Source organism: Lepus europaeus, chromosome 2 (genome assembly GCF_033115175.1).
Source record: "Lepus europaeus isolate LE1 chromosome 2, mLepTim1.pri, whole genome shotgun sequence".
Taxonomy (NCBI): domain Eukaryota; kingdom Metazoa; phylum Chordata; class Mammalia; order Lagomorpha; family Leporidae; genus Lepus; species Lepus europaeus.
In genome coordinates, this window is record NC_084828.1 from 11469646 (window position 1) to 11493923 (window position 24278).

The 24278-nt window shown below is 41.2% G+C and overlaps 2 protein-coding genes across 5 annotated transcripts in view; one reads left to right on the top strand and one right to left on the bottom strand.

The window, feature by feature from the left end:
* The first annotated feature begins 451 nt into the window (after nt 1-451).
* Nucleotides 452-12729, top strand: DONSON (DNA replication fork stabilization factor DONSON). Of its 2 annotated transcripts, none has more exons than XM_062205860.1 (10): nt 452-807; nt 1276-1356; nt 2371-2571; nt 4101-4279; nt 6253-6431; nt 7301-7379; nt 7488-7592; nt 9457-9655; nt 10355-10433; nt 11340-11424. In XM_062205860.1, the coding sequence occupies exons 1-9, from the start codon at nt 493-495 to the stop codon at nt 10385-10387; spliced, it is 1371 nt and encodes a 456-aa protein (XP_062061844.1). In that variant the 5' UTR covers nt 452-492; the 3' UTR covers nt 10388-10433; nt 11340-11424. The 2 variants fall into 2 exon arrangements, with proteins under 2 accessions (XP_062061844.1, XP_062061834.1); XM_062205850.1 differs by lacking the exon at nt 10355-10433 and adding an exon at nt 11974-12729 and having other exon boundaries at nt 454-807; nt 11340-11552.
* Nucleotides 12730-12948: 219 nt separating this feature from the next.
* The window catches only part of SON (SON DNA and RNA binding protein), a 33712-nt gene continuing 22382 nt past the window's right edge, over nt 12949-24278 (bottom strand). The window contains exons 7-12 of one of the 3 annotated variants that reach the window (XM_062205749.1): nt 21437-21547; nt 19985-20101; nt 15817-15964; nt 14569-14640; nt 14353-14468; nt 12949-13856 (exon numbers count right to left, since the gene is read on the bottom strand). In XM_062205749.1, the coding sequence (XP_062061733.1) occupies nt 13698-13856; nt 14353-14468; nt 14569-14640; nt 15817-15964; nt 19985-20101; nt 21437-21547 (723 nt within the window). In that variant the 3' untranslated portion in view covers nt 12949-13697. Of the gene's footprint in view, nt 13910-14352; nt 14469-14568; nt 14641-15816; nt 15965-16631; nt 16712-19984; nt 20102-21436; nt 21548-24278 lie in introns of those variants that run through there. The other 2 variants (XM_062205759.1, XM_062205767.1) reach the window with 2 other exon arrangements.

Here is a 24278-nt window from a genome sequence, read left to right on the forward strand (position 1 = left end):
TTGTGTGCTTTCAAATACTCATTCGCTCCGGTTTCTCCCGGATCCAGTAAGAGGTAGCGGCAGAGTGTGTGCGTGGGGGCGCGGGAGGGCAGGCCGTGGGAGCCGACCCGAGGGCGGTCCCTTGGGTGCTGGAGGAGGCCCAGGCCCCTCTGGCCACCTGCTGACGTCACCGAAAGGCTGGCTAAGCAGCCATCCCCGCAGCCCGGGTGTGCTGTTTCCTTGTCATCCGGGCTAATCGCACTCCTGGTACCTCGTGACTAGCGTCCAGCGCCCACTGGGCAGTGCGCACCTGCACCGGGGCCGCCCGGGCCCCCAGCGCCTAAGGGGAGGACCGGCGGCGCGCCTGGGCGGGGCCTCGGGGCGGCCCAGCGCGCATGCTCCGCGCGGCGCCCGGGGCGGGGCTGCGTCGGGGCGTGGCCGGCCGGGGGTGGGGCCTGCGCGCGCGGGAAGTGCCTGCGGAGCGGCTGACCGGCCTCTCGGCCGCCGCGAGTCATGGCCTTTTCCGTGCCGGGCTACTCGCCCAGCTTCAAAAAGCCGCCGGAGGTTCTGCGGCTGCGACGGAAGAGGGCCCGCAGTCAGGGGGCCGCCGCCTCCCCGGCGCCTCTCCTGCCCGAGCCGGCGCCGCGCCGCGCCGCCCTGGCCGCCGGGCTGCCCCTGCGCCCCTTCCCGGCCGCCGCGGGCCGGAGTGGCGGCGGCGGGCCCGCCGCGGCGCGGAGGAACCCCTTCGCCCGCCTCGACAACCGGCCCCGGGTCGCCGCGGAGCCCCCGGCCGAGCCGCCCCGCGACCCTCAGGAGGCTGCGGACCGGGTGAGTGCGTGCGCGCCTGTCTGAGGGGTGGAAGCCCTGAGAGCGACGTGGACCGCGCTGGCCTTCGAGGCTGGGCAGCGAGCGCCAAGGTCTGGGTCTGGGCCGCCCTGGGCGCTGGGGACGGCCGGCCGGGCGGGGCGCCGCCGGGGGAGATCAGTGAATCCTGAGAACCCCGCGCTGGCAGGCGGGACCCCGATCGTCACGCCGGGCGCGGGGTGAGGAGGGGCCCGGGGACCGAGTCTGCCGGCCCCTGCCGTCCTGCGGAGCCTGTTGGCGCTTTAGGTTTCGGGTTCACCCATCGGGTATTCATGCGCAATCACCGTCGTCTTACTTTTGCTCTTGAAGTTTCACTCAAGTGAATCACTGATTAACTGAGGGGCTGTGGATTCGGGTGCTTGGGTTGAGAGAGTCCTGTGTGAGGCCAGAGTTCATCATCTGAGTTGTTAAGGATAATTTTTGTAACTTCAGTTTTTAGATTCTAACCGAGAGAATGATTTGCAGTGGGATGAGATGAGTCCTGAAAGAACGGCTGTGACTGACGTTCCCCAGGTAATACTCCGAAACGCCAGGACGTGGGCTTTTGACGTTCCTACTTGTCAGAGGCGTTTTGCTTGGAGAAGAGTTTCGGAGTCCTGAGCGTGATGCGCTCTGCCAGGGTTGGGACGGTGGCATCAGCACTTGTCGGGAAGCAGCCAGTGCTGTCGCAGGGCCAGCAGCACGAATGTAGGCCTAATAGATGTGGGGTTTTCCTCCCACCCAGCAGAGACTTACTGAGAGCCAGCCCCTGCAGCTCTGCCACGTCTTACGTCAGCCCTCAGCTCACCTCCGCAGGTTGTGATCTTGCTGTCCACCGCTGCCCCCACACATGCATTGGTGTCTGCTCCCTAAGGATTCCTGGGCTGATGGTTGGATCAGCACGTCGTCCGTCCTGATGGGAGCAGGCCGAGAGAGTTCCCTAAGACTCCGTCTCGCTTGCTTGTAAATAAACGACCTTCGCATTGTCTGTTGGAGGTAATGCCTCCTTTCCTAGTAGCTTGTTGCCATGTCACCTGAAAGGATCTTTGTAATGTGGAGAAGATTGACTTGAAAGGGCAGCAGAGTAAGTTGAAGGGAAGTTTTTGAGGGCAGGACAAGCTTCTTAAATTCGGCCCTTAAGGACCCTACGTCAGTTACCTGCAGGAGAAACTGCTTAGCACCGGTGAGAGTTTCAGAGGCTTAAAAGGTGACTTGTAAACACCTGGGAGATTACTGCTTTGATAGCAGCATCTACAGCACAGTGTAGAACTGTCTAAAGTAGCAAGTGAAACCTGCCCCTCTGGGCCACTCCCCCCAGCGATAAATTCACCCATCCTTGCGGTCAGCACCAGCAGCAATTTGGTGTAGCTCATTCCACACTTTTTCATGTGTGTTCTGTGTGTAGTATATTCTAATACATACTTTTATTATATAATTCATGCTGTTCTGACATTTCAGTGATCATGACTACAGTAGTCAATAAAATGTGAGAGTGAAGGATTTTTCTTGATTCTCTGTTAAATTATTGTGTTCTTTGTTTTCTAAAAGACTCCACAAGTAGCCTACAAATCTGATGGTCCATCTTCAGAAGGTACTGAGTTACCTGTGGACTGGAGTATTAAAACTCGACTCCTCTTCACCTCTTCTCAACCCTTTGCGTGGGCGGATCATTTGAAAGCACAGGAAGAAGCCCAGGGTCTTGTCCAGCATTGTAGGGCAACAGAAGTTACTTTACCACAGAGTATACAGGTAATTCTAAACTAATAAACGTATGTTTCAAAGTAACAAATGAAGAGTAAAATGGTTTTTTCTGTAAAATATCAGCAATGTTCCATTCCATAAATTTTTACTTCTGACATTTAATGACACAGAGAGTTGGGAAATTTTGTTTTTCCCAAATGGTGCATTCATAAAGCATCCAAATTGAGTAACTGTATATTAAATTCAGAAACTTGTCCTTAGAATTAATAAATGTTGAAAACAGGAATTGTTTGAACTACACCTTTTTGCTCTGGGACTAGTATTGTGGCATAGCAGGTAAAGCTGCCTCCTGAAACACCATGGCCAGTATGGGTTTGCATTCGAGTCCCTGCTGCTCCGCTTCTGATGGAGCTCCCTGCTAATGCAAGGAAAGCAGGGGTAGATGGCCCAGGTGCTTAGGCCCCTGCTACCCACGTGGGAGACCTGCAAGAAGCTCCTGACTTCAGCCTGGCCCAGTCCCAGCCTTGGCAGCCATCTGAGAAGTAAACTAAGGGACAGGAAATCTCTCTCATGCTGTCTCTCCCTCTCTCTAACTCTGACTTTCAAATAAATAATAAATTTTAAAAACTTTCTTCTCAGGCTTTTTGAAAAAATGTAAGAAAAAGGGATGAAAAGCAATTGAGTTCAAGCATAGGGGAGCGGATAGATTTTACAAATTGTCTTATTACTTATATACTCTGCTTTGTAAGTAATTGGTCTGTGATAATTTTACTGGAATTAATGAATTCTAGGATGATTTTAAAGAAATACAGTTGCATTACTTCTAAGTATCTCAACTCAAAATGGGTTAAAAAGTATTTCCTAAAAGATGCTTTGGTTTGTCTTTTCCAATAAATCAGGATCGTTCGTGATTGTATTATTGATGTTTCCTGAGTACTTTTGATTTTATTTATTTTATTGGAAAGACGGAAAGAAAGAGATCTCCATGTGTTGTTTGTAAATGCCTGCAACAGCCAGGAGGCTGCCAGGCTAAAGACAGCAGCCCATGTGGGTGCAGGGACCCAAGTGCTGGAGTCATTACTTGCTGCTGCCCAGGGTGCACGTTAGTGTGAAGCTGGGACTCAAACCCAGGCACTTGGATATGAGGACTCGGGCATCCCAAGTGGAATCTTCACCATCGTACCAAATGCTACTTTGAAACATTGTTTTTGTTGGGTATAAAGCCTTGGTATAGTATTACCTACACATGTACACATAAACACATGCACACGCATGCACGGGCCTACCCCTCATGATAGAGAGTCATTATTCTTAAGGCTGGTAGCAACAACAGAGTTTCTCCATCTATGATGAAGTATTCTTTTGGAAAACAGTTTGACAGACTATCATCACTGTCCAGAAAGGTTTTCCCAGACAAAGATTAAGCACATTTTAGCCCTGTAACAGTTATTTAAACTTTCCCATACAAAGCCATAAAGAGTCTTAAAGTAAGTGTTTGATGTATTCAATGTCTCTTTAAAAATATTCTGTTTTTCTTATGGGGCAAAAAGTCACCATTTATCACCTCTGGATTTCAGGATCCCAAGCTATCCACTGAGCTCCGCTGTGCCTTCCAACAGAGCCTTATCTATTGGCTCCACCCTGCCTTGTCTTGGCTACCACTGTTTCCTCGAATTGGAGCTGATAGGAAAATGGCTGGAAAGACAAGTCCTTGGTCAAATGATGAAACCCTACAACACATTTTAATGAGTGAATGGTAAGATTAGTTAAAAAAAACCTGCAATCCAGCAGTGAATTTTTTTGGGGTTGTTAATTCTTTTTTTCTTTTTTTTTTTTTACATTTTTTGAAATATAGTGTACATACCAATAAATGCACATACATGTATAACAAGAGTTTTTGGTACTCTGATGATACTCATAACCAACATCCAAATTAAGAACAGCACATTTCTAGTACTCTAAGAATCTTCACTATTGTCTGTCTCTCCATTTAAACTATTTACCTTTTTGTATCTTAGTCACTTTTTATCTAATTGTGGGATGTAAATAAATAGTGAATATACACATTGTTTTTATTTGAAAGAGTGAAATATATATATAGAGAGAGAGACAGACAGAGAGAGAGAGAGAGAGAGAAACTCCATCCGCTGGTTCACTCCCCAAGTGGCCACAGCAGCCAGGGATGGGCCATACCGAAGCAGGATCCAGGAGCTTCATCCATGTCTCACACATGGGTGCAGGGGCCCCAGCATGTGGGTCATCTGCTGCAGCTTTCTCAGGTGCATTAGCAGGGAGCTGGATAAGAAGTGGAGCAGCTGGGACTTGAACCAGTGCCCATATGGAATGCTGGTGTTGCAGCAGGTGCCTTCATGTGTTACACCACAATGCTGGCCCGAACATAATTCTTTTTTTTTTTTTTTTTTTTTTTTTAAGATTTATTTGTTTAGTTGAGAGGCAGAGTTACAGAGAAGCAGAGGCAGAGAGAGAAAGGTCTTCTATCTTCATCTGCTGGTTCACTCCCCAGATGGCCATCATGGCCAGACTGCGCTGATTCAAAGCCAGGAGCCAGGAGTTTCTTCCAGGTTTTCCATGTGGGTGCAGAGGCCCAAGAACTTGGACCATCATCTACTGCTCTCCCAGGCCATAGCAGAGAGCTGGATCGAAAGTGGAGCAGCCAGGACTCGAACCAGCGCCCATATGGGATGCCGGAACTGCAGGAGGTGGCTTTTTTTTTTTTTTTAAAGATTTATTTATTTGAAAGTCAGAGTTACACAGAGAGAGAAGGAGAGGCAGAGAGAGAGGTCTTCCACCCACTGGTTCACTCCGCAATTGGCCGCAATGGCTGGAACTGCGCCAATCCGAAGCCAGTAGCTTCCTCCAGGTATCCCATGTGGATGCAGGGGCCCAAGTACTGGGCCATCCTCTACTGCTTTCCCAGGCCGTAGCAGAGAGCTGGATCAGAAGTGGAGCAGCAAGAACTAGAACCAGTGCCCATATGGGATGCCGGCACTGCAGTCGGAGGCTTTAACCTCTATGCCACGGCGCTGGCCCTCCAAACAATTCTGTAATGTTACCTTTTGTTGGTGGCTGATTCCTTTATTAGCAAAAGAAAGGCTCAGATAATGCCAGCCAGTTACCAGTTGTTTAAAGAAAAAATGTTTAGGGGCCAGTGCTGTGGCACAGCAGGTTAAAGCCCTGGCTTGCAACACAGACATCCCATATGAGCACACGTTCGAGTCCCGGCTGCTCCTCTTCTGATCCAGCTCTCTACTAATGCACTTGGGGAAGCAGTAGAAGAAGGCCCAAGAACTTGGGCCCCTGCACCCACCTGGGGGACCCAGAAGAGACGCCTTACTCCTGACTTTGGATCAGCTCAGCTCCAGCCATTGTGGCCATTTGGAGAGAGAACCAGCCAATGGGAGACCTCTGTTCTACTTGGCTCTGTAACTCTTTCAAATAAATAAAATAAGTCTTTAAAAAAATAAAAATGTTTAGGGCCTAATCAGTAAACACTTTACTAAAATATCAAAAAGTCATCAGCAAATCCCTACTACCAATTTCAGTTATTTAAAGCCAAAATATATACAGCTGCAAAACTTCAAACCCAGATCTGAAATATTTGTGGTACATCTTAAACCAGGTAAATATCAAACTAAATTATACAAAATTAAATTTTAAACATCAAAATATTACATGTTTAATAATGTTTAAAATTCTTTTGCTCCGTAGGTCTGTGAGCTTTACTTCTCTGTACAATCTACTGAAGACCAAGCTTTGCCCCTATTTCTACGTTTGCACTTACCAGTTCACTGTCCTGTTTCGAGCAGCAGGATTAGCAGGAAATGATGCAATCACAGCTCTAATTTCACCTACAACTAGAGGTTTGAGAGAAGCTATGAAAAATGAAGGTAAACGCGGAGGTTTAAAGTGAGGATACAATTTATAAATTAAATGCTTTCCTTAAAAGCTAAAATTTGAATTGTCTAAGTTGATTGTGTTATTTTTAGAAATTTCTTTTTTTTCCTCCCTCTGCAATTAGTTGATGGCTTTTCTTTCTCTGATCTCAAAGTAAAACCCATAATGGGCTAGAAAGTCCCTATATGAATATACTCTTCCTGAAATCATTTTGTGGTACAAATGACCCACCCTGATAATGACATAAACTGAGTCAGCCATTGGCAGATTATGCAAAATGTGTAGGGAGCATAATCAGTCATTTTTGAAAAAATGTACTGGAATATAATTTATTAAACAATACAAATTGGTATGAGAGTATGTATTGTTTTCTGAGGTTTTTGTTTGTTTTTTTTTTTTTTTGTAATTATTTATTTGAAAGGCAAGAGTTACAGAGAGAGAGAGAGACAGAGAAATCTTCCACCTGCTGGTTCACTCCCCAGATAGCCAAAATGGCTGAGTCCAAAGCCAGGAGCTTCTGTGTCTCCCACTTGGGTGGAAGGGGCCTAAACACTTGGCTTTCTTCCGCTGCTTTCCCCGGCACATTAGCAGAGAGCTGGATCAGAAGTGGAGCAGCCAGGACTCGAATTAATTGGCACCCATATGGGATGCCATTGTCATAGGGAGTGGCCTTATCCACTGTGCCACAGCGCCAACCCTTTCCTAAACCTTTTGTTTAAAGGAGATGGCGTGCATTTGCGTATGAGATTATCTGCTGCATAAAGAAAGCTTGCAGAGTACTGAGTAGATCAAGCGTAAATACTCAGGGAACACCTGTAAATACTTATAAAGAGAACAGTTGCATTTTTGTTTTCTCATGTAGGTATTGAATTTTCTCTGCCTTTAATAAAAGAAAATGGCCGAAAGAAGGAAGCAGCTGGAACAAGCTTGGGACATGCGGAGTATGTGATTAAAATAATCTTTTATATATCCAGTGACTTAAGTAGATCAGTGAAATAAATTTGTAAAGATGGCAGGCTGTGAAATGGCAACTCTCAACTATTTCCTAGAGAGCAAGCAATCAGTGATGAGGATGAAGAGGAAAGTTTTTCCTGGCTGGAAGAAATGGGTGTGCAAGATAAAATTAAAAAGCCAGACACACTGTCAATCAAGCTGTATCCTTTCCATTGCTATTAATCAGAGTTATCTTAATTGAATTGTTAGTGAGCAATTTAAAATTGACTGCTTTTTTTCCCCCTCAAGATTTATTTATTTAGGGGGCTGTCATTGTGGCATGGCAGGTAAAGCCACCACCTGTGACGCTGGCATCCCATATAGGCGCCACTTTGAGTCCTGGCTGCTCCACTTCCAATCCAGTTCCCTGCTCATGGCCTGGGAAAAACAGCGGAAGATGGCCCAAGTGTTTGGGCCCCTGCACCCACATGGGAGACATGAAAAAAACTCCTGGCTCCCCACTTTGGCCTGACCCCAGCCCAGGTTGTGGGCATCTGGGGAGAGACCAGCAGATGGAAGATGTCTGTCTCTCCTTTTCTCATTCTCACTTGGACTTTCAAAGTAAGTAATCTAAGAAAAAAAAAAAAAGTGTTTGCTTGAAAGGCATTTAGAGAGAGAATCTTCCATCAGCTGGTGCATTTCCTAACTGGCGACAACAGCCGGGTCTGGGGGCCATCATCTTCTGTTTTTCCTGGTACATTAGCAGAAAAAGCTGGATTGGAATCAGAATAGCCAGGACTTGAACTGGCAAGTACTCTGTGCAAGTATTAAATATGGGAAGACAGCATTGCAAGTGGTAGCTTAACCTGCTGCACTACAATATCGTCCCCTTTTTGACTCATTTTATATGACTGTTTTTTAATTTTATTTATTTATTTTTTTAAGACTTATTTATCTGGGCCTGCTGTGGCATGGTGGGTGGAGACGCCACCTGCAGTGTCAGCATCCCATATGAGCACGAGTTCAAGTCCCAGCTACTCCACTTCTAATCTAGCTCTCTGCTGTGGCTGGGTAAAGCATTGGAAAATGGCCCAAGGCTTTGGGCTCCTTAACGCTTGTGGGAGACCTGGAATAAGCTTGAGCAAATTGTTAATCTCTTTTAAGGCTCAGTTAAAAAAAAAATTAGGGGCTGGCGCTGTGGCGTAGTGGGTTAATGCCATGACCTGAGGCGCTGGCATCCCATATGGGCACCGGTTCTAGTCCTGGCTGCTCCACTTCCGGTCCAACTCTCTGCTATGGCCTGGGAAAGCAGTAGAAGATGGTCCGAATCCTTGGGCCCCTACACCTGCGTGGAAGACCTGCCTGGAGGAGGCTCCTGGTTCCTGGCTTCAGATCGGCGCAGCTCCAGCCGTTGTAGCCAATTGGGGAGTGAAGCAGCAGATGAAAGACCAACCTCTCTCTCTCTCTGCCTCTCCTCTCTCTGTGTAACTCTGACTTTCAAATAAATAAATAAATCTTTAAAAAATAATAAAATTAATAGATATTTATTTATTTGAAAGTCAGAGTTACACACAGAGAGAAGAAGAAGAGAGAGAGGTCTTGCATCTGCTGGTTCACTCCCCAACTGGCCCCAACAGCTGGAGCTGTGCCAATCAGGAGCCAGGAGCTTCTTCCGGGTCTCCCATGCAGGTGCAGGGGCCCAAGGACTTGGGCCATCTTCCACTGCTCTCCCAGGCCATAGCAGAGAGCGGGACTGGAAGGGAGCAGCCCAGACTTGAACCAGCACCCATATGGGACGGCAGAACTGCAGGAGGCGGCTTTACCCACTATGCCACAGCGCCAGCCCCAAGCACGTATCTTTGACTAGAGAAGAAATTAGTTTTTGTTAGATGTCAGTTTCCAGCAAATTCAGATGTTGAATATTTTGATTCAAACATAAACCTTATGTTTGCAGTGAAGAGTGAGGGATAATAAGCACATTTCCATTTTGTTCTGGGGGAGGGGAGTCCCAAGTGATTCCAAATCAAGGTAACTTTCCCACTGGTGAAGTACTTGAATTACAGTTTCCTTGACTTCTATTGTCAGCCGTAAAGAGAAGCATGAAGTACAAATGGACCACAGGCCCGAGTCTGTTGTGTTGGTGAAAGGAATCAACACTTTTACATTACTCAATTTTTTGATCAACTGCAAGAGTTTAGTTGCAACCTCAGGCCCACAGGCAGGACTTCCGCCAACCCTGCTGTCCCCTATAGCTTTCCGAGGTGCCACAATGCAAATGCTTAAGGTAATTTAAAACGTTCTATGTAAGTATTTTTTTATTTATAGAGTCATTCTTGATTTATTTTTTATTTTACGATTTATTTATTTGGAAGGCAGAGTGAAGAGAAAGCATGCTAGTGCATCCATCTACCTGATCACTCCCCAGATGGTTGAAACAGCCAGGGCTGGGCCAAAACCTAAAACTCCATCTAGGATTCCCACCTAGGTGAAAAGGCCCCAAGTACTTGAACCATCTCTCATTGCTTTCCCAGGCACATTAGCAGGGAGCTAGATCAGAAGTGGTGGAGCCAGGGCCAGCGCTGTGGCTTTGCGGGGAAAGCTGCTGTCGCAGTGCCAGCATCCCATATGGGCATTAGTTTGAGGCCTGAAAGAAGCTCCTGGCTCCTGGCTTTGGAGCAGCCCAGCTCCAGCCATTGTGGCCATTTGAGGAGTGAGCCAGTATATGGAAAATTCTCTTTCTCTCTTTCTCTCTCTCTCTCTCTCTCTCTCTCTCTCTCTCTGCCTCTCTGTAACTCTGCCTTTCAAATAAATGAATAAATCTTAAAAAAAAAAAAAAAAATTCTGCCAGGACTCCCAGCTGGTGCTGTAAAACGAGATGCCAACATTGCAAGAGGTGACAACCCACTGTGCTGCAATACTGACCCCCACAATGCCGCTTTATTGGAAAGCAGAGACATATTTTATCTGCTAGTTTTCTCCCCAGATGCCCACAACAGCCAGGGCGGAAGCAGGCTGAAGCCAGGTGCCAGACATGCCATAAAGATCACCCACATGGTTTGCAGGTACAGGAACCGTCACCGGCTACCTCACAGGATGCACATTAGCAGGAAGCCTGACTGAGGAGCAGCGCCAGACTCGGACAAGACACTGCAATGTGCACTGTCTGAAGTGCTGTGTCTAGCGCCTGCCCCAGCTGGACCAAGTTCCCAACGCCTGGTTTCAGCCTGGCCCAGCCTTAGCTGCTGGGGGCATTTGTAGAGGTGAACCAGCAGGTGGAAGATTTTTGTTGGTCTCTTTCCCTGAAATACACAATTTTCTTTTCAAAGGAATAAGAGACTACTAATTTTTACTTTTTATCTTGGTAAAAATAAATACTTTTGAGTTACATGAAAGAAATGTAAAATACAAATTATTTAAAATGATTTCTTATTTCTTATTATGCAGCAAAAGCATTTTTCCTTTTTTTTCAGTTTATGGAAGCATTCATCTCATTTTGTTTCACTTTTACCATTGAGGACATAGCCAAGAATGTTGCTACAGAGCTCAAGGACTACTCATTCATAAGTAAAAATAATTGTATATCCTTATTATCAAATGAGAAGTCTACACATAAATACACGTACTAAATTAATAGTAATAGATGCGTGGTGTGCTTTCTCCCAATATTCTGTGTTGAGCATATGTGGATACTTGGCTTTAGGAGATGGAACTTTAAAAAATATCATTTCTCATGAATTTTTAAAGATGACTGTTATAAGAAAAAAGTCATTCTCTAGAATACACTTCAGCCAGAACCCTCATGTGAAGACCATGGTGGCACTGAACTGTCACTAGTCTTCACTCACGTCATTGTGATGGTTTCATAGCTATTTGTGTTCTGTGCCTTTGGATGTGAAGCCCAGATGGAAATGAACTGAAGTTTTGCAACAGGGATGGTAATATTTCTTCTTCTTTACATTTTCATGAAGGCACGAAGTGTAAATGTGAAGAGCCAGGCTCTTTCTGGATACAAAGATCAATTTAGTCTGGAGATTACAGGTCCTATCATGCCTCATTGTGTGCATTCCGTCACCATGCTGCTCCAGTCTTCACAAAGCGGGTCTTTCTCGGCAGGACTCTATCCACATGAGCCAACGACTGTATTTAATATATGCCTGCCTATGGCTAATGTACTGGATAAGGTAAGGCGACCAGTGTGAACCGTTTTCCCAGACTAGCTCCGGGAAGTCACTTCTGATGAGCCACAGAAACTGTTATGAACTGGTCAGAGGAAGGCATGTCTCTTTTTGTGTTACATCTTAGGAAGTTAGCCTGTTGTACTAGTGACAATAAGTGAAGAACTTTATAGCTCTTAAATCCAAAACTTGGTCCTGATTCCTTCAGGATATAGAAACATGACTATTTAACCATATTTGCCTTGTCTTGAAAATAACAGTTTTGTTGAGATTGTAATTGAGGCCTCTATTGCCTGATGCTTATCAGCTTGCTAGACTTAAACACTGCAAAATTTCCTAGGATCAACTTCTGTTGATGAGCTGAATGTGTTAGTATGAATGTTCAAACTAATGTGTTTTTTACTGACTTGTATGCAAATTTCCACAGGAGGTGGTACACAAAGAGCTTGCTAACTGTGGGTTGCATCCTAAGACTCTGGACCAACTCAGTCAAATACCGTTACTGGGGAAGTCATCTTTACGGAATGTGGAAATGAGTGACTACGTTTATAATTGGAGATCCTGAACACCAAAGTAAGCCTAAAAGGAATCTTTGAGGAAAAAAACCTCCTAGCAAGGAAATTCAAGATTCTTGTCTTTGGCCTTAAAAGTTCATTTTGCAAGTTGAATATTAACTTTTATTACATGCACTGAGCAATAGCATTAAGGTTTTAAGTCAACTTTTTATTTTAAAGTTAGATTTCCAGATATTGAACATAAGTTAAACTTTTTTCAAAACATTGAAAATTCTTAAAAACTGAGTATCATTTCCTTATGAGAAAGACTAAACCTGTAGCGACTATCTCACATTGTGACTATGGCATCAGTGCAAAACTACTACTTCCATACAATCTCTGTTAGAGTTCTTGTAGAAATAAATGCAGATAGTAACTACTGAGCTGATTCTTGATGCTTCTGCTTTAGCACTTTTTGCTACTGATTTCTAATTCTATTTTTAAATACACTCAAAAAATGTCTTAATGCATGTCAATCCCGACAAAAGGGCAGTTTGTATGCCGTACAGAATAGTGATGAGCGTTGTAAAACATGCTTAGCTGCCATGCAGCACTCTTCAGTGTGCTCACAGGTATTTGTGTGTATGTGTGCTTCAAATTTTTTAAATAAAAGTGCTTAGAAATCGAAAGCATTGGGTAAAGAAATAACAGCATTTAGTGAAGAAGTATGTGTTTACTTTATAATCCAGAAAATAAACCACCACGTTTGTTCCAGAGAAGTTTGTATTTGGGCCTTAAGCTTTTGAAAATAAAGTTTAGAGACATAGCATATGAATACCACTGTAATACACATGAAATACTCTATCAGACCCTAAAAATTAACATAAACTTTCTCATAGTCAACAAAATAGTGGCTGGTTGCCAATTTTATTAGATAAGTTGGTTACAGCATTGTAATTATCATTTTACATCTATCTAGGTGTAGCTGAAATTCAAAATGCACATCAAAGTAAAACTATATCACAACTCAATGCCATACTAAACATACGTGGCCTCTGCAGAATTCTAGTCAGACTTCCTCCACTCTTATGACCCAAGTGGCTTTAACGGGAATGCAGGACTTAGTGCTGGTCATCACACAACATACCACTTTTCTTTTTATAACCTCTACAAAATTTTAAGGGGAGATGGTGGCATTAGCCCTGTGGAACAGATCTTGCTTGATTACCTCAATAACACTGGCCCAGTATCTGTCCAGCAGAACCCATTGTGAAATAGTACAAGGTGCACAGCCCTTCACTGATTACAGGCAAGTGTTACAGCAGCCTAGCCATAGGAAGGGGAGTTACATCATAGTACAAAATACAGTATAAAAGCGTTATTTAACATTCCACACTGAAGATTACTGATGCCTTCAAACAACTGTTTGGATGTTAGCCACTTAAACAAATACATCACTAAGGTAAACAATATAAACATACCAAAACCCTGTATGGTTAAATACAATTTCCATGGTACAAAAATCAAAGCCTGGAGATGTTTGTACAGATTGCTTTTTACACAATGTCTTAAATTGCCAAATATTTACAACATTAAAGAGGAAATACATTGTGATGCAGAGTAAAATTATCTGAAATGATTAATATAAAACCTCAATCTATCTACGTGAGGCACTCCTGAAGCAAGTGGCATTAGCCATGAGGTCCTTTGGTACAAGGCCCATTGCTTGAAGAACCACAGTAGCAGCTGTGGCTTTAGCATGCTTCTTATTAGGGCTGGCAAAGCTGGGCTGGTAAGCGCTTCCATTTATCAATACCTATTCAAGAAAAACATACAATTGGGCTGGTAAGGGCTTCCATTTCTCAATACCTATTCAAGAAAAACATACAATAAGAACAGCATCAAACTTTAATATCTATTAGCTTTTTATTTTTTCACTAAATGCTAGAACTTATAAAAATATAAAACCCATACCATGTAAATCAAACTTAATCTCAACCCAGTAGTAGCAAGTCATTTGGGAATGGGGACTGCAAATTAAGGGCAAATCTCCAAATTGGGAAATACATAAAACCGGAAAGTACTACATTAATTCCCCACATTCCAGTACAATAAACTGTATATCAGATTTTGCCCATAGCCTTCCCCCTAATTTTTTAATAGGATATATTCACAAAATAAACATCCCACCACTACCCACACATAAACACCCCCAACCCACTGACAGCATATTAATCCTGTAATTATACTTATCCCTCACCCTCTACCAATCATCAAATTAGTACATAAACAATTCAGAAATTCATATTTACCCTAAAGAGAAAATGTTTGCGATGATCAGGGCCACTATCATGGACCAAAAGAAATTCAGGTGGTTGCCACCTTCTCTTGTTACAGATTTCCATCAAGGCAGACACAGGATGTTTGCCTGCAGAGAAAAAAATGAGTTATATTTTCACCAACTTTGCTACAAATTACAAATTCAAGATGAGGGGGAGACAGGAAGAAACTCACAAGCATATCCTCACCTGACAGATCTTTCATTGCAGCCGAGAAGTTCCCAGACCTCTTTTGTGCTCTTTCTCCTACTGCAACAAGACCTTTAATAAGGAAGAAAAAAGGGGGAGGGAGGCAGTTTTCATTAAATTCCAAGTATCATTTCAAATCCCAATACAGACTAGCATTTCTTCTGTAGGAACCTCTATTGATTCCATGACTTCAAACTTCATATAGGAATACATATATAAATTAAATCTCCAAGGTCTGTTTCTTTGTAAGCTCAAAAAGTATTAGTTACTTACTGTAAGTGATTTTTATTCAGATAAAAGTACATTTCAAAAACAGCTGAGATTTTAAGCCACTGAAAATGTTTTTGGAAAGTGAGAAAATAGCGTCCACAGCTCAATGCGAGGTGTTCCCACACCTAACTGCTCCTCGTGAGCCTGCTGCACTGAGGTCTGGTTTGTTACAAAGCGGATTGGCTGTGTTACTCGTAACAATCATTTTCCAGTGTCCAAATATATTAGTGGAAATCTTTCAGCACTACATTGCTAATTCCATCCCAACCCATCCTGGGAAACATAATCCTCGGAGACCTCGCACTCAGACCACGTTGTAAATTCCAAGAATGCTCTCTGCAGTTGTACAATGCATTATTTACTGCAGAGCTAGTCTGTTTCTAAGTTAATTAAGACATCAATTATTCAAGTTACCTCAACTTACTGCAAGCTACTAAAATCATACTGCACGGCCAGCCCCTTGTGATTCTACTTAGAAAAATGCTCCAAGGGAAGAAATTATGAGTAAAGGCTGATATCTATGGATACCAAGTGTATATTCAGTAACTCAGCAACTAAACACAGACTATACAACCCTGCTAAGGTACCTGAAAATAACAAAATACAGTCAGGGTTAAGTTCCAACTGCCCTATAGTATAAAGAGGTTACACAACCCAACTTTTTAACTTGAAAAGAGATAAGCAAAGACATTAAATCAGGTTAAATTTATCTACCTAGTAGGTATATGTAAATTTCCATACTCAGCAACTAGCATGAAAAAGTTGTCATTTAAAAGCTCAAACTTGTCCTTCTATATTTATACAAAAATAAGCTGTGTGTGGAAACTGAATTTTTTTTTTAAAAAATAACTGCCTATGTAGGAAATTTCTCCAGTTTAGAGGACCAAAAGAATGCATTTAGCAGATCCCAAAAATGTGTAAAACAATGAAATTGCAAATGCTGAAGTACAATAAACAATCTGAAAAAGAACTTGTTACCTTTACGATCTGTCTTAAAATCAACTAGGATAGGCTCCTTATTTCCTTCTTTGTTCTTTCCTAATCCTTCTCCTTCTCTCCAGCCCATTTTTCTCATCAAAACGGCTCCCATTCCTCCAGTTACTGGGGCTGCTCTTAAGAACTGATCCTATCCAAAGAAAGAAAGGTAAAATGTCCCAATTTTACAGTTAGAACTCAACTAAAGATTCACACGCAACTTTCTAAAAAAGAAAAATCTTATTTGACTTCTAGATCTGTTATAGCAATTCAATGTCAATGCTTCTGTACTTGACACATACTGCAGTTATATTTGTTCTAATTACTTTTGCATTAACATAATGGTATTCTGATAGTCAAATAAATGGCAGTTTTAGAACAACGGCCCCTCATGCCCCCCTCCAAAAAAAAATTAGAACACTCCTGTTTTCGTCCACTATTTAGGTTCACTGGTATTTCTTCTTAGCTTGCAAAATAAAAAGAAGGCAATGTTAAAACAGTCAATAATAGTAATTGTCCCAGGTGTACCTAGTTTATGAATAAAGCCCAGAAATCATTTAGAAAAAGTTTGGACACTGAAGAAGCATATTGTTGTCATCCAAAGTTTTCTTCCCCATTCTACTATAAAGCAAGTATAAATATTTTACTAAGAAAATCCCTATGAGGCAAAAAGATAACTTTAAAATATATTTACACAGTAATAAATAGGAGACAATCACACATAAATACCCTGTAAGTACACCAAAATGAATTTGAATTCTTTTAAACCTAGCTTGATGTTAAAAGACTTTTAAAAAACTCCTTAAATGTTTACATACCTAGGCCTCGGTAGCAGCAGTGTTGTGAATAGTACGGCTGGCACTGACCGGGGCAAGAAGACAGCTACAAGGATTTGGCCCTGAAACAAGTTTCCATACAGAGGGGTGAAAGTTCACAGGTTATTCTGTGAACAATCATCTCTCTTGTATCCAACCCACTGAACCATAATTTCCATCAAAGCAGCAAACCACTTAATGTCCTAAGATGCACAGCTATATACATTAGCGTGGTCAACAATTACTTTCACGTGTTAAAATATTTGATGCCTCTTTAACAGGCATCCTTGTACATGTAACAACAGTATTGAATTCTGTTGATCTTTACGGCCACTTTTAAAAGCATTTGAAACAGCTCCAAATCATGTTTTATTTCTCCTTGTTAATAAACTTAGGCATATATTCTCTAGCAAATTATAGCAGTCATTAACCTATCAACAGAGGAAGTAAAAAATTTTTTGGTAACTAAGGAAATAGTATGTATCTTCATTTCCTATATTGATAGTTAATACTAAGTGAAAAAAAAAATCATTGTTTTTTAGACAGTAATAAAATAGTATAAATTTGTTTCCCAGCTTTATAATTAAATGCTGAGCAGAAAACATGCCAATGACATGTGACTAGACATTAAGTTTAAAAAGGTGCTCTGATGGAAGGAGGCAGCTGTAGAGGTAAAAACATACCCCTGGTTCAGTTCCTTATTTGGTGCAGGCCATGCAGTGTAGATGTATAAAGAGAAAAAAGTTAGCTGATGCTTGGGTATTCAACTGCCTTGATGCTACACACCTAGAATGACTTTTACTTACTTCCAGGTTCATCCGCCCCTCTTTTCCAGGATACACTCCTAAAAAAAAGGGCAACTGTGCAGAGTACAATATAAATCCCCAAATAACCCAGGTTTCCAATTGCTTCTGTTTTCTAGTATCTTCTTGTTTCTTTACCCCAGTGTGTATGCAGTTAATAACAAAAGCTAATTAATCTGAGACCACAACAAAATATTACTGACCAGGTCATGTCCAGATCATTTCATTCCAGAAAACAGAAGTTCTTTTAAAATCAATAACCATTTAAAATATTTTACTTATGAATTAGAATATTGATAAAACTGATTCTTTTTCATCTAAACATACTGCAACAAAAAAAGCTCAAGAAACGTTGGCATCCTTATGGTTTTAGTACATAAAGAAGATGTTTGAGAAAAGCCAAATGATTATTTGAGCCAAGTTTTCTAAACACAACATGTAATGACTGTAGACAGTGTCTATGTAAGAACATGATAAATCTTCAGCTGTCTGTAACTTCTAAATAGTCTACATTCCTTAGTCGACAGCAAGACATAACCTTTCATAATTCTACACAAACGTGTGTTTTCGTGAAAGTGGTTTTGATCATTTGATCTGATGAAATCATATTCATCTCAATGATAGCAAAAATAATGTGCTTTCCCAAGGATGTTTTACATGAAATATAAGGACCAAGGATGTTTTACATGAAATATAAGGACTAAACCATTTTAAATGTCCTACTAAACATGTTACATTTAAATCTGTGAACTGCCTACGAGACTTAAAATAACAAAAGAAATGTTTTAGGGGAAAGTTTACTGGGAGCTAAGTGAATCAGTGAAAGGTTAGCACAATGATGGAAGTATTACAAACATTTAGATCAGCATGTCATTATAAAAATGAAAGCCAGCATTTTGCACTGGAGTCACATTACAATGTGTCCACCTCAAAATGTGTGTTTATCACAGACCTACTACTTGAGCACACATAAGCTTCAAGTCTAACTTCCTGAACTATTGAGTTCTCAAACTCCAATAGTACTAAAAGCAGAAACTAAATAGATGTGTGTTTGTAATGTAATTCTTTCCACTGAGATGAAAGCCATGGTTTCAAATAAACTAATCTCCTATTTTTAACTATAATGTAAAATATTTTGGTAGATTTCTTGTTTCCCAGCACAAACCCCCACTAAACTACCTAACATAACTTGGAAGGCAAAATGAGGATAATGTATTAATGTGTTAGTAAAAGGCTCAACAGAAATAAAGCTATCAAAACAGAGATTAAAATGCATGAGCATCAAATACCTCATTTTTCATAAGTTCACCTCATTAATTGGCACTTACTGCAACTCTACATATGTACCTATCAGAGTACTGATTACCACTCCATGAAGCTTGTCTCCACTTGACACTTGGGAGACTTTGAAATTTCAAAAAATTACTTGCCCACGATCACACAAGGAGTCAGGTGTACAGCAGGACAAAGAAACCTTCCCATTCCATTAGACCACGCGGCCTCCCAGTTTCAGCACCGCTATGCTGCCAGTACTCCTGAAACAAATTTCCCATCACCCATCCAACCACGCCACATCCCTTCACCAGAATGCTTTTCTTCAGAAAGCCTTTCTTAACCACCTAAGACTCCCCCAGCAATGAGGCAGCCGTAGGTGGAGTTCACAGGTCTCACTGCAGGAATCCCAAACCAGGTGCACCTACATCTTCGTAGCACGAGGTGTCCGTTCTCTCCCTTGATTTTAGGTCTTACACATCCTGTTTTTTCATAAGATCAGTGGTTCTCAAATTGAACCTGTGGATCACCAGAGGCCACCAGGGCCTAAATGGTGGTCCACAGATAGTACTTTCCATCCCTCCTCACCCTCCCTTACCACCCGTCAGCACTGCCCACCCCACACTCCAGCATCCCCCCAGCCTTCCAGTCCCATGGCAAGATCACCACATGCAATGCTAATACTAGGGCCTCCCAACCACTTGCTGCAATCAACAGCTGACACAGGGCTGGAGGTCACAAGAAGAGTGAGGAGTAGAAGCCAAGGGATCTTACAAGAAGACGCAAGCACTAATGAAGGGGCAAGGACAGAGGAAGAGAAGAAAGGAAAATGAGGGTGGTGGAGGGCTCTGGGGGCAGTGATCTACCACAAATAAACCTGCAATAAAGTTTCCCATGATGAAGTAAAAATTTGAGAACCACTGCTTTGAAATGATTAGGTTAGTAGTCCAGCAGGAACTGTGGAATATTCTGAACAGCACCTGATACGATGTTAGCACTCTAAACAGTTAAATCAAACCACCCCCACCAAAGTCAGCATCAACAATTAAAAAAAAAATTAACCTCAGGATACAAAGCGAGTGGCTCTTGAGCCATATTTATACATTTGCCATTGTCTCATGAATCTGGTCCATCTTCGATGTCCATCCTGGAGTATACACATAGCAAATTTACTACGGAACTTTGGTTAGTCACTGGCCTCTTCATGCATTTTTAATAAAACATTTTCCAAAAATTTTTAACTTTGTACTTAAACATTTTGTATGTGCATATAGTATGTACCTTTTTAATCCAGGCTTGGGCACCAGTATTAGCCAACTGTTCTTGTGTCAGAACCTGTACTCCTGTGCTTCCTGTGAACTGGCCAGGAATAGAGTTCAGCTGAGCCCAGGCATCAATCTGAAGAAAAGAAGCTGCTTTGATTACCGAAGTAAAAATGCCACTGGTAATGTAATTAATTAACAAAGTTGTTTAGTTCCCGAGAAAACTAATAGCAGAAATATTCAGCCTTTAAAACAATATACTGAATCTACACATACCTAAAATTAAATATTATCTTAAACCTTCCAGAAGTAGTTTGATACTCAGTTAATCCCACTAATATCAAGATTTGATTTATATCTCGTGACAACTAAAAAGCATAGCTATAATATTTATTCTTCAAAATATCTCACGAGCACATGAAAATTATAAAGAGCTTAAAATGGCAATGGATCCTTGCCCTCTCCTTATCAAATGAATTATATTAAATGTCAGGAAGGCCTATCCTGACAGTAACTAACTACTCTGAGGTATTATAAACACAGAATTCATGCCACAGGCTTAAATAATACAGAAAACAGATTACTGAACCATATAAAACAGCCTTTAAAAAACATTAATCACCAAAATGTACTGGGATAATCGGCTGTCATGCATTCTAGTCACATTTACTAATAAACACAAGTCAGAATGTACTTCCTGTCTTAACATGTACTTACTGTTCCTCATAGCATTACCACAGGACAGAATAAAAATGGAGATGCCGTCCATTATTAAAAGCACAAACTCTGAATTCAGACTGCCTGGAACTGAGTTCCAGTTCCTCCACTGCACAGTGTGAATTTCAGTATCATTAAACTACTCTCTACCCGTTTCTTCAGCTGGAACAAGATCTTCAGCTCACAGGGGATATATGGGCACTTAGCTAACTTTTTGTTCTCCCCCAAAATAGTTTCTGCCACATGGTACAAATATTTACCAAATGATCACACTCTAGGGCCGGCGCCGCGGCTCACTAGGCTAATCCTCCGCCTTGCGGCACCGGCACACCGGGTTCTAGTCCCGGTCGGGGCACCGGTCCTGTCCCGGATGCCCCTCTTCCAGGCCAGCTCTCTGCTGTGGCTAGGGAGTGCAGTGGAGGATGGCCCAAGTCCTTGGGCCTTGCACCCCATGGGAGACCAGGATCAGCACCTGGCTCCTGCCATCGGATCAGCGCAGCGCGCCGGCCGCAGCGCGCCAACCGCGGCGGCCATTGGAGGGTGAACCAACGGCAAAGGAAGACCTTTCTCTCTGTCTCTCTCTCACTGTCCACTCTGCCTGTTTAAAAAAAAAAAAAAAAAAAAAAAAAAAAAGATCACACTCTAAAATCACTTTCAACTTAAAATAAGCCAGCGAATTAAGATAAATGATTTGTTATACATCAGCCACCTAGTTAGTGAAACTGTCACTTCGACATTACAAATGTCTACATACCCTTTCCTGAGCTCGGTTTAACATGCTCATGGCTTCAAGGTCAAATGCATTCTCACTGAGTCTTTTCTGAGCAAGTGCCCGTTCACTCATTGCTGTAGAGATGTCCACAGGCTAAGAAAGAAAACAAAGATAATTATCTCAAATCACCATAGTCCCCTAAATTCTGAAAAATGTTCATATCTTTAGGTGTGACATGTCAAAACCAAAGTAATCATGTAAAGAGGGGAGAAGTCTCAAAGTTTAGGGAGGAAAAAAAAATTCTTAGGAAAGGAGATAACATTAAGGTAAGTTATGAAGTATCACAGGCAACAAACCAACTCAAAAGTGATTTCACTGTTATTTTCTTCAAAAAATTCCATTAAAATGAACATAAAACTCTAGTATGAAGAAAGTCAATCCTAGCAAATTTTTTTAACTATTTTAAGTTTTATACTCCTTAGAGTTTTCATGTTACACTTATTTGCATAACTTTCTAAAGCAGTTAGCAAAGGTCTTGATTAAACAAGCAGAAAACCATTACAGTCAGTAATCTCCTTCACTCATCAGCACATCTTTTCACCTCAGTTGTGCAGGTTGTTCTTACAAACCAAATTTCTCAATAAAATGTAAATCATTTCTTTCCAGTTTACATTTATTACTGGCATTAAAATATTTCTGTGGTAGTCCATAATAATGTTGGCTGATGAGATGTTTAAAAAGTATTAGGTCTTTGTCTTCCTTTTCAAAGCTCCTATCTTCACCGTTTAAAACCATATGTGCTAAAAAGCAGAGGTGATTTTTAACTTTCGAAAAAAATCTTTAGAGCAAATCCTCAATTTGTCAGAATGTAGAAGGCTTAACCCCAGAAGGAAGAATCGACTAAGTAAGTACTTAATTTATGCTATTCTAAAATTAAGAGCTCAAGTTGATTTGCATCAGCTCACTGATTTTTTGTTTCAATACTAATAAACATTAATTCTTGTAGATTTGTACGGGGCACCAAGCAACATCAACACATGCAAACTGATCCAATCAGGCAGCTAGCATTTCCATTCCTTTACCTTTTGTTTGGAGTCTACCAGCCCCTCTCAGTTCAGCATACAGCAAATACATTATTGTGAACTATAGTTGCCCCACTGTGTGGTGGAATACTAGAACCTATTACATCTAAACTAATTCTTTTTTTAAAAAAAAAAAAACATTTAACTCAATAGTTTCCAGTATTTCACACGAGAAAATTCAGTTTTGTTAATTATCTGTTATGGGGAGGTTTTTGCTTAAGGTAAAGTCAAATAATAATTAGTAGGTATTTGAGGAATATGACAAATAAGAGTTGACACCTAACGATGGTTCTTTTAAAAGGCGAGGATAGCTGTAATTAGACTTCAAATTGTGTGTGAAACACTTCTTTTAAAAATAGATCTATACTGGAGAGGGCAACAATTATGAACACTGTATCTCATGCCTAAGTATTCACTAATTTCCCTTTTCCTACCTTTAGAACTCCTCAATTACTTCATCATTCTTAGTTCTCTTGCCTAATCATCTAATACACCTTTAGTTGATAAATCAAGTTTTTCAAAAAAGTACAGATTCTTAAATGCCTTTTTAGGACAGAAACAAAATTAAATTCCTGTTAATCTTTATATATTAGACTGTTTATAGATCTCCTGAAAGAGTTTAGTAAATTATCCAGAAAACTTAAGAGTAATTCTGGGACCTATAGGACAGTTACTCTAAGCAAAGACAGACTAAAACACTATGTTCACCTTTCACTTCAACTCTAAGTGATCTAATTCCTGGGACTCTGTGATTTGCTCTTTTTGATTCCTGGGACTTTAAATGGGAGCACAGATATTTCATTCCAAAATTTACATTGTCCAGCCCCACCTTAGAAACTTCCTAAACTTTTCTAGGAGGATTAATTTCCACGGTAATTTTTTAAGGCACACTAAATGAGACAAGTACTATTTCATAAATCTCCCTAGACTTCCTTTGGTTTCCATAGCAATCTATAAATCTTAGTGCTAGGGTACTTAGGCATAAATGGGTTTTTATTTTGGAAATGGTAAAATCTACAAGGATACTGAGCGAAATGTTCTCTGCCTACCAGTTTGCAACTATCTGTCAACCATAAAACTAGCTATGAATTTTTTTTTTAAACTGTTCTAGAATAAAACTAATTCTTTCCAGGGAAAAGTCAAATGACTGTACCTGTGAATTCACTCTTCTAGAAATTTTAGTTCTTAACGTTTTCTCTATTACTTATTGTGTAAGTAGGTAAACCTATATCCACTTTATCCAGAATGAAACTTCCTTCATATCTCAGTAATACTGCCTATTAAATTATTATCTTGTTCTGGAACAAATTTTATTATAGCAATTTTGATGTTTAAGTTTGCTTAAGATAAAAGCAAAACCTTTTTTCCTGATGTAATATTTATTCTTCAACAGGCTTACCAAGTGAGCTGCAAGTTCATGTGAAAACGTATTACCAAATAGTTTTACTATAAGTTCATATTTCTTAAGTGTAAAAATATACTCAAAACAGGATCAAGATTGTCTGAACCTCTTAAGGATCTTCAAGGGTTTACTACAAAAAGCCTATTTCCAGCTTGTGAAGTTAACACAGGTTATGTAATAATACGTAAGATAACAACTGCATTAAAAGGGGTTAGACTAAATTTCACATAATCAGTATTAAAACTCAGAAAATAACAGATATCCTTTATATCAGTACTGTGCTATGAATCTTCTGCAGTAACAGCTAAGCAACTGAAATGGAGCTAATGTGATTAAAATGATTTTTTTTTTAGTAACTGATGTCTACTATATTGGACAATATTTACAATCTTAACCATCC

Coding starts and splice junctions, on each gene's coding strand:
- DONSON (XM_062205850.1), top strand. CDS start 493: ATGGCCTTTTCCGTGCCGGGCTACTCGCCCAGCTTCAAAAAGCCGCCG. Junction 9,656..11,339: donor CCACAATGCAAATGCTTAAG/GTAATTTAAAAC, acceptor ATTTTCATGAAG/GCACGAAGTGTAAATGTGAA. Junction 11,553..11,973: donor TGGCTAATGTACTGGATAAG/GTAAGGCGACCA, acceptor AAATTTCCACAG/GAGGTGGTACACAAAGAGCT.